Raw genomic sequence first — 21561 nt, forward strand, 5'->3', positions numbered from 1 at the left:
TTATTTTTTATTCTTGTTTGACAAAGATGATGTAAAATCATGCATGTTTCTTGGTTGCAATGTTGTCTATATAACAATGGGTAATCAATAATAGGATACTCTTTATCTGTAGACCTCTTTCTCTAGCATAGGAAATTTCTGTACATGGGTTGGAGTACCCCGAGTACTTCTATTTATTAAATTTTTATTGCTGATTAAAAAAAATGTTGAAAGTGGTATAGGATAACTTTATAATCGAGAAAGACTCTCATTAGGATAGTTCATTAGGATAGTTACATTGTGGTGGTGTAATTATTTTTTATCGGTAACCATAATATTTATTAAAAAAATACTTACTAAGAAATTTTATATACTAAAATTGCCTTTTATATCAACATAATTAATCTAAAATTTATTAAATATTTACAATTAAATAATGATTTTATATTCTATTTTTTATTATTATTTTATCATTAGTAATTGTTATAAAAAATATTCACTTATTGGTATAATGTTGACAACTCTGATATAAGAGTTTACAATGTCAATAATGCACTTGAATAGTCTTAAAATGCACTATGAATAAGTAACAATAATCCAAGGAATTACTATAGGATTCGGTTCCTATATAACTACATAGGAAATTATTTTATAAGTAATTACATATAAAAACACATTAATAAGTAATTATATATTGATATTGTCCTTAGATAATTACATATGAACATGGTACGTAGTTATTTAAATACGAATATTATCGATGATAATTACAAATAGACATTATTTACGGATATAACCATATGAAATTACTTACGAATTTCTAACATCGGTAAGTAGTAGTTATCTATGAGGGATTGACCTATAAATTTTTGTTGTAAGATATATAACTAAATTTTATCTATGAATTCCTTGTAATACCTATAATTTGGTGCGGTGATAATATAACGAATTTTTTTTACAGCAAATTAATAGATAATTACATCACAAATTACAATTAAAAATATATAATAATTCAACATAACTTACTATGATGTAAACATAATTTATTTATGTTCAAAAAGCCACGTACCTAATTAATAATTTATAACTTTTAGAAAATTACAAAGTAATTCAGTTAAGTAATTTTCAAATTTTAGAATACATATTTGATCATATCTTATTGTCGTTTTCTCTTGCCGGATAATCACACATATCTCATCTCCATGCTTAATCACAATGTATTCACATTATTTCTTCAAATAAAAGAGCACCATTAAAATGGATATTCTCACATATCTAAGTACATCTTAACTTACATAAAGAACACAAACTCAAACAATTAATCAAATCTTAATCAAGTTGTAAGATTGTATTAAACAAAATATATATATATATATATATATATATATATAAAACAGAGGCCAAATACCCAAGTGTTACTAAAGACGCTAGACAATGCTTAAGAACATAAGATAATGGAAAAGATGGTCTAACAGTGATGGTAAGCAAGTCGGTGGTTGGTGGTCGTCGAAGTTATTCAAAGATAATCGCCGGTCGAGGAAGTGGCGTGCTCTTTATGGGCGTAGTCGGTGGTCGCCGAAGGCAATGTGTATGGGTAACTCGTCGCGTGGCGAGGTGAATGTAGAGGGCATCGGTTGTGGGCGTCTCGAGTTGTAAGTTGCTTAAGGTAACCTGTTGGCTGTTTTTTGGGTATGATTGTCTCACTTTAAGGTTGCTCTGCCACAACCATAAAGGAGAGTCTTTTGTGTGGATGATGTAGGAAGTCCACTTCTGGGCTACTGTATATGGGTTGGGATACCCCTGAAGTATCCCCTTAATTTTATTTATTCATTGCTTATAAAAAAAAAGTGATGGTAAGCAAGACTCAAAGGATACATATTATGAAAAACGGAGAATGAAAATTGAACAGTAGAATTAATTCAGCAAAGTGACTCATAATTAATTATTAAGTCACTAATTGAAATTTAAGTTGTGAAACCGCCATCCACACATAAAATCTGCCCAGTAATGTATGATGCAGCTGGAAGACAAAGAAAAGCAACAAGTGATGATACTTCTTTGGGTTCTCCATTACGACCAAAAGGTATTTTAGACATAACATTATCATCATACTCTTTCCGCCCCATTTTTTCCTAAAAGAACAACAATTACTATGATATCAACATATAAACAAACAAAATATAATATATGTGTCAAATTTTAAAAATCACACCGATAATACCATTTTCACATATAACATAAAGTTTCATAAGTTCTATAATACCCTAATGATCGATGTTCCATTAGATATAAAATTTAGTTATATAAGCATTTATTAAGAAAGGTAGGTTAGTAAGAACAACATTTCTTAACCATGGAGGTTAGCTTCTTCTTCACTAATTTTTAGGTCGACCATGTGGAAAAATTTTCAGAGAAAAGGAAGAATCAAAGATGTGTTCATTTCAAAGAGATTAAATGTTAGAAAGCAAAGGTTTGGTTTTGTCAGATTCCTAAGAAGTTGTTAATATAGAAACTCTGGAAAGTAGGCTAAACCTAATATGGATAGGGACAAGGAGTGAACAGGCCAAAATACAGGAGGAAGGAGGAAACGAGGGAGGAGTGGAACAACAATCATCGACCGGAGCAACAGAGGAAGGAATGGATGAGGAAGGTTCAACCTCAGACGTACGCGCAAAAGGTGGAGCAAGGGAGAGAAAAGAGGGCACAAAATGGCAGGGATGCAATCGTTCATATAACAGTTAAGGAGGAGAGCACAAATTGGTTACAAGGATGCTTTGCAGAAAGACTGATTGAAGCGAGAAAGGTGCAGGGCGTGAAGGATGGTTTCATCATGGAAGGGCTCAATTTTATCAGAATAAGGTATCTAGAGGAGAAGTATGTGTTGTTGTTTAGGGAGTCAGAAGGTGTGGTAAAAAAGGCTTACAAGGAGAACAAGGACTGGTTTGAGGCTTTCTTCGAATAGGTGGTGCCTTGGAACAACAACTTTGCAGTGGAGGAAAGGCTTGTATGGGTGAGATGTAGAGGCTTGCCTTTTAGGTTTTGGAGTAGGCAGTGCTTTGGAACTTTGGTCGAGGTAGATGATGCAACCACCACAAAGGAAGTGTCAGAGTATGTGAGGCTCTGTGTTAGGGTGTCAATGGGTGGAGAGACAAAGATGGTAAAGCTTCTGAGAGTAAACGGGATCCAGTGTAGGTTGGCCATGTAAGAGGAGCCCTTTGTCATGGATTTTTCTCATGCTTATCACCATAAATAGGGGCATTGCAAGAAGGGGACTCGGAAGGTGGCTTGGAGGAGAAGGGAGGAGTGGCTTATTATGAGTCAGAAGGTTTGGACTACGGTGACGAGATGGAGGGTGGTGAGATAGTCGGTGAAGAACCATCAGTGCAATGGTATGGAAGGAGAAGCATCAAGATGGAGGCCCGCGGTAGGAGTCGTGTGGGACTAGGCTTTCGGAGAATGGAGAGGCATAATGTCTGCACTTCTAAAGAAGAGGGTGTTAAGGTCTCCAAGGTAGAAGATAGTGTTTTGCGGCACATGGAGTACTTAGAAGCTGAAACGGCCAAGGGAATAGGTAGAGAGACTGACTTAATTTACCATGGGCCACTTAAGGCCCACTTATTGACAAACCAAGGGTTGGTAGTTTCTTCATGCACCCCCACATTTTTCTTCCTGCACCCCACAATATCATGCAAAGACCATATTGTCCCTATTAATTTTTAAAAACCCCAAAATGCACTTAAATTGTACTTAATTTTTTACATTCCGGATTATAAAATCTGGAAATTTTTTGGATTTACACTTCCGGTAAATTTTGGACCCACCAATCCGTAATTCAAAATATACATTCCACATTCAGAAATCTATCATTCAAAAAAAGCATTCCGGATTCATCAATTCGTAACAGAAATATGCATTCCGGATTCTGAAATCCATAATTCAAAAAAATCATTTCGGATTCACCAATCCGTAACAGAATTAGGCTTCCAAATTCAGTAATCTGGAAATCAACAATTTATGCAAAATTTGCTTCCGAAACACTCCCTCATCCAGAAAACACAATTTAATCAATTCCTGATTCATGAATCCGTAATACATTACCGGATCTCGATATCCAGTAACCCCGAAATCTCCATAACCACCATGCTCCTAATAAAAACTTAACTCTTACCTCTACAACGCAAACAACACTTCGACAACATAGCGTACTCCTCCACCTTGCCTCAAACAACTACAAAAACCCTCCACCAGTGGTTGATATTCAATGATGAAGATGAACAGTGATAAAGGAAGTCCAACATGGTGCCCAGTTTCAAATTATAGGTCAAGGTTAATTTTGGAATATTTAAAATTGTGGGGGTGCAGGAAGAAAAACGTGGGGGTGCAGGAAGAAGAAGCCCCAAGGGTTTAGTGGTTTCAGGGGTTTGGGCCCAATTGAAGTGGAAGCTGAACAATCCGGATGTGTGGAGCAGGCCCAAGGCCAATCTGCTTGGGGTGCGTCTCATGAGAATGGAGGAGGCACATCAGAGGAGGGACGACGCAGAGGCGGTAGGTCACGCTTGAAGAACGATGTTGGGGAGGAGCAAGGTGGACCGAGCGTGGCGACATTGGAGGAGATGATGCACTTAGACCAAGGGACGAACGGAGGCGTCATGGCGTATGAACTCAATAGCATCGGCGGTGCTGCGTATGGCCAAGGAGATACTTCCATTGATGTGGAAACGACAGGCGATGGATCTGCGACGGCGATGGTCACGGTCGAAGGAGGCAAGTAGGAGAAATTACGTAAGTGGCGCAATCTAAAGTTCATGGTTTTGAGCTCAAGTGTCGTGTTTGTCGAAGAAATAAAGGAGAGGTTTTGCGAGAACGTGGGAGAGGAAGCTTTCCTCATCAATGGAAGAGGCAACATCGTAGTGCTTAAGGAGAGTGAGATGGTAGAGTTAGTCCAAGGCTCACGCACGGTCTAGGAGGACGAAGGGGCATCAATGAGAGAAGCGTGTGCAAGAACAAAAGGTGACAGCGAGAGAAGAGAAGGGATCAATGCCAACTAGTAACACAAAAGGCCCAGAACAAAGTTAGAAAGCAAATCTCTAAATCTTGGTTTGTCTGACAATGGAGTTAAGAATTGTAATAGGCTCTTTTGGTTGAAAGATGAACATGACAAAGCAATAACAATTTGAAAGTTGGGAAAGGAAGTGGAGCTTTTGTATACAGGTGAGGAGGAGGTCGTTATAGGCCACCTTCAATCTTTGAAATTAAGGAATAATGGTGCAAGTAAGAGGGTGAGTATAAGCAGGGTGGAGGATAGTGTTTCTGATGATGAAGCTGATTAGCATGAACATTAGCGGAGTAGGGGGAAGTTCCAAAACGAGATATCTAGAAGACTTGGTAAGAAAAGAGCAATCATATGTCGTATGCTTACAAGAGACAAAGTGTAAGGAGCTGGGGAAGGAAATTTTTTTCCAGATGTGGGGTACTAATGAAATTGATTGGGTTGAGAGGGGCACGGATAACAATGCTGGTGGGGTAATAACGATGTGGAGGAGAATTTGTTTTCATCTGGATAATATCATCATTGGGGTGATCTTTTGTATTATTGAAGGGGAGTGCAAAGTGGGGGAGTCTCTCCCCACCACCATCGTGAATATTTACAGTTATGGATTTCTCAGGGAGAGATGTGCCATCTGGGAGGCTATTTGGGAGAAGAAAAGGGCACACATGTCAGCGACGTGGTGCGCAGTCGAAGACTTTAATTCTATTAGGAGGTCAGGAGAAAGGAGAAGCGTGAAATCCAGTCATGTTTATAGAGGGGAGACGAGAAGGTTCAATGCTTTTATTGAGAAATCAGACTTGTTCGACATTCCGATGGTGGGGAGAAAATTCATTTGGTATAAGCCCAACGGGCTGGTTAAGAGCAAAATAGATCGGATTCTAGTCTCAAGTGAATGGTTGGACAAATGGTCGGATAGAAAACAAGTTGTTCTTGGTAGATCGGTGTTTGAACATTGTGCCCTGGTATTAAAAACTTTGACCGTGGATTGGGGACCTAAACCGTTTAGAAGTTTGGATATTTGGCAATCTGATGGCAAGTTTAAGGACTTCGTCCATAGTAAATGGGAGAGTTATGAAGTGCAAGACACTGGGATTTTCGTCTTTAAGGAAAACTTGAAGCTTATGAAAGCAAACATAAAAGTGTAAAACAAAGAAGTTTTTAGAAATGTTAATAAGGCGAGGGAAGAGATCCAAACAAGATTTCAAGATTTAGATGCAAGGGATGATGGCAGTGAACTAGATAAAGTCGGGAGGGAGGAAAGGAGGATTCTTTTGGCATAAGAGAGAACTAACAACCACAAATAGAAATGCTTCTACAACAAAAAGCACGACAAAGATGGTTGAAACAGAGGGATATCAATTCCAAGTATTTCCATTCAGTCATTAAGTGGAAGAGGTCGAGGAATGGAATCAACGGACTGAGGGATAATGGCCAATGGTATGAAGATCATGAGGTGGTAAAGGGTAAGGTTAGAGACTTCTTTAAGAACATGTTTAGTAGAGGTGATTGGCAGCATGTCAAGCTTGACAATGCAGATTTCTCCCGTATCTCAGATGTCGATAACGGTATGCTGGTAGAAACAATCACCAAGGAGGAAATAAAGAATGTTGTATGGGCTGAGACAAAGAGATCCTTTAGTGTCGTTTCTATTTTTAATTGTGGCCGAGGGTCTAGCATGAGTGGTAAGGAAAGCGGTGGAGAAGGAGTCGCTAGAGAGTCTGTCAATCGGTGAAAAGCTTATAAAGGTGAACATGCTTCAGTATGCTGATGACACTTTGTTCTTCTATAAAGTGAACCCCTAAAGTGTGTTTGTGACTAAGGCTATGCTTAACTATTTTGAGTTGGCATCAGGTGTTAAAGTAAATTTTATGAAAAGTTACATAGGTGAGGTGGGCTGCAGCCAACATTTGCTACAACATTGTGCTTCTATCCTGAATTGTAAGATAATGAAAACTCATTTCAAGTACTTGGGTATGCTTGTAGGGGGTGTCATAAAAAAAGGAAGTTTTTGGGAAGGGGTGTCGGAGAGAGTGAGAAACAGGTTAGGAAGATGAAAGGGCAAGTATATCTCGATGGCGGTTCGCTTATGTCTAATTAAGTCTGTCATGTCCTCTCTTCCTTTGTTTTATTTGTCACTTTACAAAATGTCAATCATGGTGGCAAAGGAGTTAGAGAGGTTTTGAAAGAGATTTTATTTGGGGATGTGGCTCGGAAGGCAAGAAGGTAGCTTGGGCTTCGTGGCAAAAAGTTTGTGAACTAAAGGGAGCGGGAGGGCTTGGTATGATTGAGATTAGAAAGTTCAACGTGGCTTTTCTAGGGAAGTGCATCTGGAGCTTGGGCACTGGAGAAATTGACTTGTGGAAAGAAGTGGTGGAATCCAAGTACAGAGGTTGGAGAAATGTATGGGCTCAAACAAGATGCAAGTCATATTTCCTGTGGTGGAGGGATTTGAAGGAAGTTTGGAGTTTAAAGGGTTGGAAAGGAAATTTTGAGGACAACTTTTTTTGGGATGTCAGGAATGGGAGATAGATTTTTGTGGGAGGATACAAGGGTGGGGAACGAAGCTCTTAAAGATAAATTTTTGAGGTTATATCAAATATGTTCATGCAAGATGTTCCTACAAGATCTAAGTCCTGCAGAACACTTCCTCTGATGATGTCTTGTTCTGTTCTTCTCGTCTTGTCGGTCTTTCGGTTGATCTTCTTCCAGCTGGATCTTCGGCTTGGACACGATGGGGGGAGTACCTGCGAAGACACTCCGACGATCAAGTCAGACCGAGAGCTAAGCACCAGAAGAGTGGGGAGTGAATAGTTACCTTGGGTGATGTGCCTCTTCTGCTATTTATACTGCTCTAGGTGGGTTGTGGCCGTTGTGGGTCTGCTTTAGGGTCCAAACGAAGGCCCAATTGTGCCTTAACCGTGCTTATCATTTAAGTTGAGTTGTTTATACCTAATTACGCGTTTAGCTTCGTCTGTTGTCGTCTAGTCGGTTTTGTCGTCTAGTCGGTCTAGTCGGCCTTTCGGCCATCTGGTAGTACATATGCCCCCCAGGCTCAAGTGAGTTGGCGTAAACGTAACGTAGAGTCGAATTGCCGTGAGCCTTCAGTTGGTTGAGGTTGAGTACGTTGGCTTGTACTCGAGGCGCGTGTGCGTGGTATTGTGGGATGTGACCGCTGGGTAAGATCTCACGCGTTCATTGCATGTGGATCCAACGGTGGGCATTCGTTTTGACGCGTCGCCTTCTCATTTCTTTCACCTATAAATAGGAGTGGCAGTGGGCTCCGATTTCTTCGCGTGATCCGTGAACTAGCTCCGAGAGTCCGACAGCCGAGTAACTTTCCTGCCTTCCTTGTGTATTGGTCGAAGAGTTTCCTGGAGGTAACAATGTCTTTTCTTTCGGCTGCTGCCTCATGTTCTGTGTCTAGGGGGTCTGATAGGGAGAGGCCATTGGCTGATGACATCCCTATCATAGATGCCGAGAATGCCGAAGGCTCTTCTCGGGCTGTCGGTCCTTGGCCGGGATTCACTTGGGTGAATTCGTCCTTGGCCGAGAGGTTTCTTTGAGACTCTCTTGGCCGAGAGGTTTTTAATTGCACTCTCGGCAGGGATTCATGTGGGTGAATTCTTCCTTGGCCGAGAGGTTTCTTTGAGACTCTCTTGGCCGAGAGGTTTTTTATTGCACTCTCGGCAGGGATTCACTTGGGTGAATTCTTCCTTGGCCGAGAGGTTTCTTTGAGACTCTCTTGGCCGAGAGGTTTATATTGCACTCTCGGCAGGGATTCACTTGGGTGAATTCTTCCTTGGCCGAGAAGTTTCTTTGAGACTCTCTTGGCCGAGAGGTTTTTAATTGCACTCTCGGCAGGGATTCACGTGGGTGAATTCTTCCTGGGCGGAGAGGTTTCTTTGAGACTCTCTTGGCCGAGAGGTTTTTTATTGCACTCTCGGCAGGGATTCACTTGGGTGAATTCGTCCTTGGCCGAGAGGTGTCTTTGAGACTCTCTTGGCCGAGAGGTTTTTAATTGCACTCTCGGCAGGGATTCACGTGGGTGAATTCTTCCTTGGCCGAGAAGTTTCTTTGAGACTCTCTTGGCCGAGAGGTTTTTTATTGCACTCTCGGCAGGGATTCACTTGGGTGAATTCTTCCTTGGCCGAGAGGTTTCTTTGAGACTCTCTTGGTCGAGAGGTTTTTTATTGCACTCTCGGCAGGGATTCACTTGGGTGAATTCTTCCTTGGCCGAGAGGTTTCTTTGAGACTCTCTTGGCCGAGAGGTTTTTTATTGCACTCTCGGCAGGGATTCACTTGGGTGAATTCTTCCTTGGCCGAGAGGTTTCTTTGAGACTCTCTTGGCCGAGAGGTTTTTAATTGCACTCTCGGCAGGGATTCACGTGGGTGAATTCTTCCTTGGCCGAGAGGTTTCTTTGAGACTCTCTTGGCCGAGAGGTTTTTTATTGCACTCTCGGCAGGGATTCACTTGGGTGAATTCGTCCTTGGCCGAGAGGTTTCTTTGAGACTCTCTTGGCCGAGAGGTTTTTAATTGCACTCTCGGCAGGGATTCACGTGGGTGAATTCTTCCTTGGCGGAGAGGTTTCTTTGAGACTCTCTTGGCCGAGAGGTTTTTTATTGCACTCTCGGCAGGGATTCACTTGGGTGAATTCTTCCTTGGCCGAGAGGTTTCTTTGAGACTCTCTTGGCCGAGAGGTTTTATATTGCACTCTCGGCAGGGATTCACTTGGGTGAATTCTTCCTTGGCCGAGAGGTTTCTTTGAGACTCTCTTGGTCGAGAGGTTTTTTTGTTGAACTCTCGGCAGGGATTCACGTGGGTGAATTCTTCCTTGGCCGAGAGGTTTGGTTAGGTTCTTGTGTTAATGATTTGTCAGAGAATTTTTAGCTGATAAACATGATTTCATTGATTGTGGTGCCTTGTTAAAACATTCTTCAATCAAAAACCCTCGGGAGAGCTCTCTGGAAAAAAAGATTGAAGGTAGGAAAGAGTACACCTATGATACATGTTAACTGAAATACATTTTCAAATGGCCCGCGTTCCATGTCCTGGGAACTTCTCGGCCATCCAAGTGTTCTAGGCGGTATACGCCGTTCTGGAGATTTTCTCTGACCTTGAAGGGGCCTTCCCAGTTTGCATTGAACTTTCCTTCTGTTGGGATCCTGCGAGCTTCTCCTTTCATCCTCCAGACCTGGTCTCCTTCTTGGAACTCTCTTGGTTTAGTCTTCGAGTTGTATCTTCTCGCAACTATCTGTTTGCAAGCTTCCTCTCTTATCTTAGCCTTGTCACGCGACTCTTGGAGTAAGTCCAGCTCCGTTCTTAGACATTCTTCGTTTATCTTCAGGTTATGGAGTTCTCTTCGGATTGTCGGTTCTCCGACTTCTACTGGCAGCATGGCATCTGTGTCGTAGGTGAGGTTGTACGGGGTTTCCCCAGTTGCCGAATGGGGGGTACACCGATAGGCCCAAAGAACCTCCACGAGTTCTTCTACCCACTTACCTTTTGCACTGCCAAGTCTTTTCTTTAATTCATTCAAGATGACTTTGTTGGCGGATTCAGCTTGGCCGTTAGTTTGCGGGTGTTCCACAGAGCTTGTCTTGTGTCGGATACCCAGGCTCTCATAGAATTCGGCCAACTTCCGATCCGTGAATTGTCTTCCATTATCCGTGATGATGGTGTGCGGGATTCTGAACCTGCAAACGATGTCCTTCCATACAAAGCTCTGAACTTGTCGAGCCGTGATGCTTGCGAGGGGTTCCGCTTCTATCCATTTTGTAAAGTAATCAACTGCTACCAACAAAAACTTCCTTTGTCCGGTTGCTGTGGGGAAGGGGCCTATTATGTCCATTCCCCACAGGGCAAACGGCCAGGGAGAGTTGATGCTTTGGAGATTATAGGGATGAAGGTGGATTAGCGGACCGTGCTCTTGGCAACTTATGCATTTTTTCACGAAATTGGCACAATCAGTTCTTAGTGTCGGCCAGTAGTATCCGGCCCTCAGGACTCTGGTCGCCATCGTTCGGGCTCCGGAATGTAAGCCACATGCTCCTTGGTGCCATTCTTGCAAAACGTATTCGGCCTCCGCTTTCGAGACGCACTTGAGTAGTGGGGTCGAGAACCCTCTTTTATACAAGTCTTCCCCTATTATGACAAATCGAGACGCTTTCTTTGCGAGAGACAAGTCATGACCATCTTTCCCTTCTTCCCGGTTTCTGATTACTTTTTTCATGTCGGACACCCAATCTTCCTCTCCTTGCTCTGTAACCATGCATTCCCCGACGGGGACCGACGGAACCGACAAGGTTTGCTGGATGACGGAGGCATGTCGGCCTTTCTTCTTAGCGGTAGCTAGTTTTGACAGGGTGTCGGCCCTAAGGTTGTCTTGTCGTTTTACATGGCTTATCGTGACGCTTTGGAACTGGCTGATGATGTTAACAACTCTGTGATAGTATTTCAGGAGCAGAGGATCTTTGATTTGGTAGCTCCCATTGATGTGTCCGACCATGAGTTGCGAGTTTGTCTTACATTCTACCTTCTGGGCTCCCACGTCTTTAGCCAACAATAATCCGGCTATAAGTGCTTCGTATTATGCTTGATTGTTAGATGTTTGGAACCCAAAACGTAAAGATTGCTCAATTTGTATGTTCTCTAGTCCTTCCAGCACGATTCCTGCTCCCCCCCCCTTCTTACTTGAGGAGCCATCGACATGCAACGTCCATGTGGTTTCGGGTTCTTGACATTGCTGCAACTCTGATGTGAAGTCCGCTAAGCATTGGGACTTGATAGGTCCTTGTGGTTCGTATTTAATGCTGAATTCAGACAACTCGACTGACCAGCCGATCATTCTTCCGGCCAACTTGGGTTTTTGCAAAATCTTATTGATGGGGAAGTCAGTTCGCACTACGATCTCGTGGCTTTGAAAATATTGTCGAAGTCTTCTGGAAGCATGAACGAGGGCTAGAGCTACCTTCTCAATCGCTTGATATCGGGTTTCGGCATCTTGTAGTACTCGGCTAACGAAGTAGACTGGTTTTTGTTCTGTTTCGCCTTGTACTATGGCGGCACTCACGGCTTCCGGTGACACGGCCAGGTAGACCAGTAGAGGTGTCCCATGGACGGGTTTACTCAGAACAGGCGGTTCGGCCAACGCCTTTTTTATAATCTGAAAAGCTTCTTCGCAGCTTTCGTTCCATGCGAACTTCTCTGCTTTTTTAATGAGCCTCAAGATCGGTCTGATCTTGTCTGCTAGTCTGGGCATGAATCTGGACAAGGACGTCAGTCTTCCTACCAGTCGCTGAACTTCTTTCAGGCTATCCGGGCTACTCATGGTTTCCAAGGCTCGACACTTGTATGGATTTGCCTCGATTCCTCGACTTGTCAGCATAAAGCCTAGGAACTTGCCTCCTTCAACCCCGAATACGCATTTCTCAGGGTTAAGACGCATGTCGTACTTCCTTATCTGCTGGAAGACCTCAGCCAAGTCGTTGGCATGCTGTTCCACGCTATCAGATTTCACAATTATGTCATCAACATAAACCTCCATGGTTTTTCCTATCTGGTCTCGGAACATTCGGTCCATAAGCCTTTGATAGGTCGCTCCAGCATTCTTGAGGCCAAAAGGCATGACCTCATAGCAAAAGTTGGCTCTGTCAGTAATGAAGGTTGTCTTCTCTCGGTCTGCCGGATTCATGTGTATTTGGTTGTACCCGGAGTATGCATCGAGGAAACTCAACACTTTGTGGCCGGCTGCACCATCTACCAGCTGGTCAATGCTTGGCAACGGATACGCATCTTTTGGACAAGCCCTGGTAAGATGGGTGTAATCGGTGCACATTCGCCACTTTCCATTGTTCTTCTGCACCAGGACTATGTTTGCCAGCCACGTGGTGTAATGCACTTCTCGGATAAACCTAGCATCCAGTAGTTTCCTGGTTTCCTCTTCGACTATCCGTCCTTTTTCTCCCACGAACTTTCTCTTCTTCTGGGCTACCGGTCTAGCCTCCTTACAGACTGATAGTTTGTGCGAGATTATGCGGGGATCTATTCCCGGCATGTCGGCTGCCGACCATGCGAACAAGTCCGTATTTTTGTATAGGACAACCGTGATAATGTTCTTTCCCTCTTCTCCTAAGGTTGATCCCAAACATGTGTTCTGACCTGCTCGGCCCACCCGGCATAGCACCACCTCTTCCTTGGGTTCCACCTGAGGTTCGTCATTCGGTCTTGGATCCAGGTCATCACTCAGGGATATATGATGAACCTCGGCCCTCCGGGTGGGTGTTCGCGGTGGCAGAATCTTCAAACTTGCCGCGTAACATTCTCTAGCAGTCTTTTGGTCGGCATGGAGAGTGACCACCTCTCGGCCCCTACTCGGGTTGTCGGCTGGGAACTTCATGGCCAGGTGGGGTGTCGAGACTATAGCTCCCAATTTGTTGAGAGAGGATCGCCCGATAAAAATATTGTAAGACGTTTCGGCGTTGACAAGCAGGTATCTGATTTTGATCGTCCGGCAGTCTCGATTTCCTTCTCCAAACTTGGTGTCCAAGTCAATGTACCCTCTGGTGTTAACTCTCTGCCCCGCGAAGCCAATGATTTGTTCATCATACTGGACAATGTCGTCGTCAGATATGCCCATCTTTCGGAAGGTCTTCCAATACAAGATATCCACAGAGCTTCCTTGATCTATCAGAGTTTTCATGATGACAAAGTTGGCTACTTCGATGGTGACTACCATAGGGTCATCATGCTTCGGGTTTATGTTTCTGAAGTCCGAATTCATGAAAAGCATGGGAGGCAGGTCTCTCCTGTTGCTTTTGCTGATGGAGTACACCGAACTGACCGCTCGGAGGTGTCTTTTTCGGGAGGATGATGTAGTTCCTCCTCCCGCGAAACCCCCCGACAATCGTGTTTATGACCCCCCGTACCGGCATGATTCTTCGACGATCTCTTCCTCCTCGTCCTTCTCGGCCTTCCCGGCCTCGTCGGCCTCTCTGTTCGTTTGCCTGTGTGTCCCTACGCCCTTCTCTCTTTTCCATGTCAACCTCGTTTTTTCCCGTCTTCTCGGCTTGTCTGGACAAAGCGTCGCAGATGACCGGCTTGGATGAGCTCTTCGATTTTATCCTTCAGTGCCCAACAATCTTCCGTTGTGTGCCCAAAATTGAGGTGGTATCGACAATGCTTGGTTTGATCGGCACTCTGCGGGGTAGGAGTCCTGCTTGGTGCCTTCAGGAGATTTGCGTTGATAGCTTCCTCTAAGACCCTCGACCTTTCGGCAGTCAAGGGGGTGTAACGGGTGAAACGTGGTCCCTTGGGAAAGTCTCTAGGCTTCCCAAAATGTGTTGGTCTGCTTCTGTCTTTCCTCCTCTCAGGTTCGTCGGGTGCCTGAGCCCTACTCCGAAACTCTTTCAATTCCTCCAGCTGCATGTATTTGGTGGCTCTTTGGCGCAACTCATCCAATGTTGTGGCCGGTTGCATGCATAAACTATCCGAGAACGGTCCCGGCTTAAGTGCAGTTACCATGTGGTGCATCGCCACTTCGGGACTTAGGTTTCGTATGTCTAACTGTTTTGCTGAATCTGTTCATGAAGGCCCTCAAGGTCTCCGACTTCTCTTGCCGAATATTCACTAAGGCGATCGAAGTGAGGTGGTGTGGTTGGCTGGTAGTGAACTGTGCTCCAAACTTAGCCGCGAGTGTGTCGAAGCAATCTATGGATTGAGCTGGCAGTCGAGTGAACCAGCTCAAGGCTGCCCCCTTAAGTGAGGTGGGAAATATTCGGCACCACAACGCGTCTTCCGCCGTATGCAAGCCGACCTGTGTCAGGTACGCATTTACATGCTCATCCGGATCCGTGGATCCATCATACTTGTCCAACGTGGGGTTGTTCCAGGTTCCCGGCAAGGGGACTTCAAGGATGGTTTCAGTAAAGGGGCTTCTTCGAGGCGCCGTGTTTAGCGCATTATTTGAGGTCGGCCTTATGTTTTCTTGATACGAGCTCCCGGCCTCACGTGTATCCGTGTTCGCGTGATCTCCTGAGGGGATATTATCCATGGCTTCCGGTATTTCCGGCTTCTCAGCAAGCTTTTCTTTCATCCGAGCATTCTCCTTCCTCAAAGCTTCCATTTCCTGCTGCATTTTCAAGATTAACGTCATAGGGTCTGGACGGCTGGTTTCTTCTTGTGCATTCCTATCGTTACCCGTCATGTTCCTCGTAGTCACCATGTGGACAATTCGTGGGGTTTTTCTTCTCGGCCCCACGGTGGGTGCCAAAATGTTCCTACAAGATCTAAGCCCTGCAGAACACTTCCTCTGATGATGTCTTGTGTTGTTCTTCTCGTCTTGTCGGTCTTTCGATTGATCTTCTTCCAGCTGGATCTTCGGCTTGGACACGATGGGGGGAGTACCTGCGAAGACACTCCGACGATCAAGTTGGACCGAGAGCTAAGCACCAGAAGAGTGGGGAGTGAATAGTTACCTTGGGTGATGTGCCTCTTCTACTATTTATACTGCTCTAGGTGGGCTATGGCCGCTATGGGCTTGCTTTAGGGTCCAAACGAAGGTCCAATTGTGCCTTAACCGTGCTTATCATTTAAGTTGGGTTGTTTATACCTAATTACGCGTTTAGCTTCGCCTGTTGTCGTCTAGTCGGTTTTGTCGTCTAGTCGGTCTAGTCGGCCTTTCGGCCATTTGGTAGTACACAAGAAAACCATGTTGAGGCAAGGAAGGGAGTGGAACAACAATCTGGAGTGGACTTGGAAGATAGGGTGGAGGAAGAGCCTGTTTGATTGGGAAAAACACCAGGAGCAAGAGCTGGATACGCTTTTGGGGAGGAAGACTTTTAATGAAGAAAAGGAGGATAAGTGGGTTTGGAAAGAAAGTGATGATTCAAGGTTTACAGTCCAGTATGTTTATAGAGTTCTAAATGGTGAGGTGTAGGGGAAAGGTTCCTATCTACACGAGGATTAAGGCTCAGTCATCAACCTTAGTTACAACATGGAGAGTGTTGGAAAACAAAATTGCGCTAAAGCTAACTTGTTGAGAAGGGGGATCACAGTGGAGAGTAACGTATGTAATATGTGTGGGGAGGACGCGGAAACAACGCCTCATGTGTTTAGTACGTGCAGGGTAGCGTGGTTGGTTTGGTTTAAGTGCTTTGAGTGGGTGGGCAGGACATCGGTGGTTCATCAGGATCCAAAAATGCTTTTTTCACACTTCAGGATGAATGAAGAAAGAGAACATGTTAACCGAATCTAGTATTCTGTGTGGGTAGCAGTTATAGGAAAAATTTGGAAACAAAGAAATAAGAAAGTTTTCAAGAATGGACGCATACATCACATAGAAATCTTTATAATGGTGCAACTACAAGTTTGGTCATAGGTACGCTAAGCATGTTTTTCTTACTCATATTGGTATCTAGAACCATTGGTATTCATGAGGTCAATAAAAAAAAGTAAAGGTTAAAGGTGGGAGGTTGGGTTGAGCAGGTTTGATTCAACTTAGAGGTGACGTTTTTTGTATTTGGGTATGGGTAGACGTTGAGCTTATTCTTCCCGCATTGTTCGCTTTAATATGCGAGTAGCAAGCTAAAGGACATCGTTGTTTTTGTATAAGGGTTGATATATATCTGAAATATCTTCATTTATATTCATTCTTTTTTTTAACGATAAAAAAAGTAGAAAGGTAGGTTAAGTCTCTCCACCTGGAAGCCAACACATATGACACTACCTTTTACATAAAATAAATTTATTAGTCTTCTTTATTATATAATATTTAATTATTTTTTAATAAGATCTTAAACTCATAATAGTTTTCTAAGAAGGAATACACCAATACATAAAAGTTGGAATTAATGTGTCTTGGTCTCTATGATACCTAATGAATAAATTATTAGCATGAGGGTACGAGCACATAGAAGGTGCATTTTTTGCAAACTAACTATAACCAATCCACTGCTTTTTAAAAATAATTTAGTATAACCTTGTAAACATTAAAAACCAAACTGGACATGATCCAAATTTACAATAATAATATGCATCTTCCTCTTGTTTTCTACATTTTCAATACCTATTTCATATCTTAAAACATACCATGACTGATTCCAAGAGTGGAGTCCAAATTGGTCCGGGTGCTACAGCATTTGCACGGATGTTATCCTTTGCCCACTCCAATGCCACGTTCTTGGTGAATTGATTCATGGCTCCTGAATTAAACTATATATTCAGATAAAATATCTTCTACCACCCATTTCATTCATATCAACAAGTTAGATTCGGAAAATTACAAATGCAAATTAGTATGCATATACCTTTACTGGCTGAATATGCAGATGAAAGTGGAAGAGCTTTTACGCCTGCAATGGATGAAATAAATACAATGTTTCCAAATCCAGATTCTTTAAGAAGTGGGTGTGCAAGTTGAGTCAAATGAAAAGCAGACTCAAAATTGGTAGCCATCACAGTTGATATATCTTCAGCGGTGTTATCTATTATTTGCTTTGATAGGTCTAACCCTTTATTGTTCACCTAAGACAGTACCACATATGAAATCATCTCAAATACAATAATGAAAAATGAATAAGAAAATGAAGAATAATTCATTCATAAGCCTAAATAATAATGGAGTCTTCACTTTTTTTTGTTAAATGAATTTAAGTATAACTCAATCTAATATAATATTTTAAAATTAAAATTTGTAATAAATAATATATTTTTATTTTAGTGTTGTAGACTTATCCAATTCACCTATTATTTGATAACAATTATATTATAAATTACATTCAAAATCATTATTAAAGGTAATAATTATAGGCCATTTAAATTTTCACGGAAAGCAATATTGATGGGAGCTTTGGGTTTAATGCTTACCAAATTCCTTCCTTAAACTCAAACATTTTATATTCTTCATTCCAATCATCTCCTTCAATTTTTCAAATAGAGCTGTTAGCAGAAGTTTTGTCAAAATGTCTGCTACTTGGTCATGACTTGCAACATGCATTATTTTTACTTCTCCATTCTTCACATCTTCCCTAATAAAATAAAAACGAGCATCAATATGCTTACTTCTCATGATGAACTAAAATATTTACCAGTTAAAAGCCTTATTTGTTGTCAACTCGTATTTCGGTTGCCTCATGTTGTTGCAAGTTTAACTTATAATAACTTTCTTAACCAAATAATGTGACACACCAAGATGCTACAACATATTCCGCCTCACATGTTGACAAAGTTACGATTGACTGCTTCTTTGAGAGCCATGTGAATGTTGTATTCCCATGTAGAACACGTATTTTGCTATATTTTTTCGATCATCTACATCTCCGCACTAATCATTATCAAACTATCTAACCAACTTAATTTCATTTGTTTTTTAGTAGAGTAGCCCAAATGATTTTGTTCCTCAGATGTATCGAAGAATTCTTCTAATAGCTTTTAGGTGCAAGCATCTTGGATCCTCCACGAATCGACTTACTATACCAACACTATACGCAATGTCTGACCTTGTACATGTAAGATACCGTAGATTCCCTACTAAACTACAATATTTACTTGCATTCACTTGATCTTCTCCCTCAAATTTAGAGAATCTCATACCAAGCTTCATATGCTTCTTGTTACACAAAAATTATAAAATCTCCTTATTTAATCTCAAGGCTAAGAAAATACTTTATCAATCATAAGTTTGTCTTTCAAACTCTCGTTTCGTAACTTCTTTAAAATCATTAGCCATCTTTTCATTAGTCCCCATGAAAATAAGATCATCAACATAAAGAGCAACAAAAAGGTAAATTACCTTCTTCTTTCTTTACGTACAATACATGCTCATAAGGACATTGTAAAAATGTATTTTTGTTGAAGTAAGTATCAATTCAGGTGTTCCAGGCACGAGGTGTTTGGTTTAACCCATAGAGTTCTTTCTTAAACTTCAGCACTTTGCTCTCCTTTCCCGATTTCATATACCCAGGCAATTGCTCTACATGGACGTCTTCTTCAAGGACTCCAAAAAGAAAATTTTCACATCCATTTGATAGATTGGTCACTCAAGTCGAGCAACAAGAGACAAAAGAAGTCGAATTGTCTCCATTATTGCAACCGGAGCATAAACTTCCATCATAATCAACTCCTGCCTGTTGTTTGTATCCTTTTATAGCTAGGTGTGCCTTATACCTTTCAACCCCCCCTTGGCCATTCATCTTCTTCTTGTACACCCATTTTACACCTATGGTTTATACCTTTTGGCAACTTTATTAAGTCCCACATTCCATCTCTTTCAATTGCTTTTATCTCTTTATCCATTGTAGCTTTCGATTTCTTGTCTCTTACTGTTTCCTCAAATTCAATGTTCTCTAAGTCTATTAATAAGCAAATCAAAAGCACTTCATTAATTGAGTCATATAGGTCTTGTAAGTTGTCCATCTTAGCTTGGCGTTGCTCTTCTTCTTCATCATAATCTAGAGAAATTATTAGAGTATTTATTGGTGCAACACTCAATGACTCTCCTTGTTTTGCCTCAATTTTATTCTTCTAGTCCCACGTGGTTTCTTCATTCACTTGTACGTCTCGAATCACAATCACTTTTTTTATCAATGTGATCAAATAACTTAAAAGACTTTGTCTTCTCATCATACTAATAAGTGTCATATTTCAGTAATATTTCATATTAAAATACAGCCACTTATGGATATTAATTGATAAAATAACTATAATATAACCCCTAATTTATGAATTTAAACATTTTTACATATTTTGTGATTATAATTTGAATAAGAACGATTTATTCCCAAATTTGTGTCAAACTAAGAATTTTAGGGAAGAATGGAAATGAAAGGGCAAAAGGAGAATAAACAAAGATAAAAAGGAAAAGATGGAAAGCTCAATCACTCGCCCAAGCCAGAAGTTCCTGGAAGATCTTACAAAGCGAGCCCAATCTCGATTATCAACAATAATTTCTTTCGTATTTCTTGACTCCTCGATTACACTTACAACACTTTCAAAGTCATAGGTCAATGACCCAAGAATTTTCTCCATAATCCTTGCATCCGTGAGAGTTTCTCCATTGCGTTTGAGTTGATTGGCTACCATTTGCACACAATTAATGTAAATATGGCCTCTAACTCACCTCGTAGAGTTGAAGACGCGTTTGTTTAACTCGAGCGACACCCTTGAACACATTTTCAAAATGTCTCATGCTTCCTTTGAAGTTGATGCACCAACAATCTTTTGAAAAATGATCTCATCAACAACTCGATACAGCATGTACAAAGCTTCCTTATCTTTAGATCGTGTCTCTTTCATTGTTTTGTTTTGGATCACCGATTATCCTGTGGTATTTTCTGATTCTCCAAAAACTTCTTGAACCACCTCTTAAGAATCTTCATATTTGAGAAGAACTTTCATTTTGATGTTCCAATTGTCGTAGTTTGTTATCTTTGTTAATCAGGAGAATGACAAATTATTGTTATATTTGTCATAGTTCTGATACAAATTTATGAACATAAAATATATTTTTATTTTACAGTTATATTTTTAAATGGAGAATATATTATTTTTGAATAGTCTCACAATACACTTATCAAATTCACCTATTTTCTAATAACAATTATACTATAAATTATATTAAAAAAGAATTAAAGATAATAATGATTTATTATATAAATAAAAATAAAATAAGACTGGTGACACTTTGAGTTTAAGAATTAAGAATATATGTAGATCTCCACAAATAAACTAATCTTTAAATCTTGCTTCAGAATGTTTGTTTGGAGGGAGGGAAAAAAAGGTTATGATGAGTGGTTGAATCTTACTAGAATGTTAAGCTTGCCCTGAAAGATGGAGGAAACAGTTTCCATGAGTGTTTGGCGTTGGTGGCGATGTAAGACATCACAGACTGAACCAGTGACGTTGAAGCCCTTCTTTTTCCACTCTTCTAAACACCTATTAATATCTTCTTCCTTTCGTGAACATACATGAATACTTGCCCCAAATTCTGCCAATTCCTCCACGATCGCATGCCTAATCAAAAATAAACAAGACAAAGTAAAGAAGTGAATAAAAGTAAATATGTTCGTAAAGTATGTTACCAACCCAATCCCTCTGGTGCCTCCTGTCACAAGAGCTGTCTTGCCATCGAGTGACCATCTCTTGTCCTTTATGCTGCTCAACTTTGGTTCCCCTATTTTTTTTTTCTATTCGAACACTTCCACAAAATGGAAAATAGATGCGATGTGAAGCAGAAAGAAAAGCTCAAAGATACCTCTTTATATATGCATGTTCAAGTTCTGTAACACTTTGTAGCTGTTGGTGATTTTAAGCTTATCGCCAAATACAATTAATCAGCCACAACTACCTGTTCGTATGTCAATAAATTTTAATAAACTTTTTATTAAAATTAAACTTAGACTTTCAATTTTATGAATTTTACTAGTTACGCTGAAAATTAAACTTAAACTGAAATTCTGGGAGGTTATTTGTTAGCCTTTTCCCCCAACGAGCTTAGATCGATTAAATGTTGGGATGTGATATATGGTGAGTAATGAAG

At 41.2% G+C, this 21561-nt stretch overlaps 1 protein-coding gene across 1 annotated transcript; it reads right to left on the reverse strand.

Moving 5' to 3' along the window:
- Nucleotides 1–1394: 1394 nt before the first annotated feature.
- Nucleotides 1395–21254, reverse strand: LOC137823889 (tropinone reductase 1-like). The gene is made up of 5 exons (XM_068629204.1): nt 21108–21254; nt 20828–21035; nt 17333–17549; nt 17115–17227; nt 1395–2111 (listed from the first exon to the last, which is right to left on the reverse strand). The coding sequence occupies exons 2-5, from the start codon at nt 20870–20872 to the stop codon at nt 1944–1946; spliced, it is 543 nt and encodes a 180-aa protein (XP_068485305.1). The 5' UTR covers nt 20873–21035; nt 21108–21254; the 3' UTR covers nt 1395–1943.
- Between the last annotated feature and the right edge of the window lie 307 nt (nt 21255–21561).

Source organism: Phaseolus vulgaris, chromosome 8, assembly GCF_000499845.2.
Source record: "Phaseolus vulgaris cultivar G19833 chromosome 8, P. vulgaris v2.0, whole genome shotgun sequence".
NCBI classification, from domain to species: domain Eukaryota; kingdom Viridiplantae; phylum Streptophyta; class Magnoliopsida; order Fabales; family Fabaceae; genus Phaseolus; species Phaseolus vulgaris.

Excerpts from the sequence above, each read along its gene's own strand:
- LOC137823889 (XM_068629204.1), bottom strand. The coding sequence starts at position 20,872 with ATGGAAACTGTTTCCTCCATCTTTCAGGGCAAGCTTAACATTCTA. Across the intron at positions 17,550-20,827 it reads AGGGCAAGCTTAACATTCTA|GTGAACAATAAAGGGTTAGA; the intron begins GTAAGATTCAAC and ends GTACTGTCTTAG. Across the intron at positions 17,228-17,332 it reads TGCATATTCAGCCAGTAAAG|GAGCCATGAATCAATTCACC; the intron begins GTATATGCATAC and ends AGTTTAATTCAG.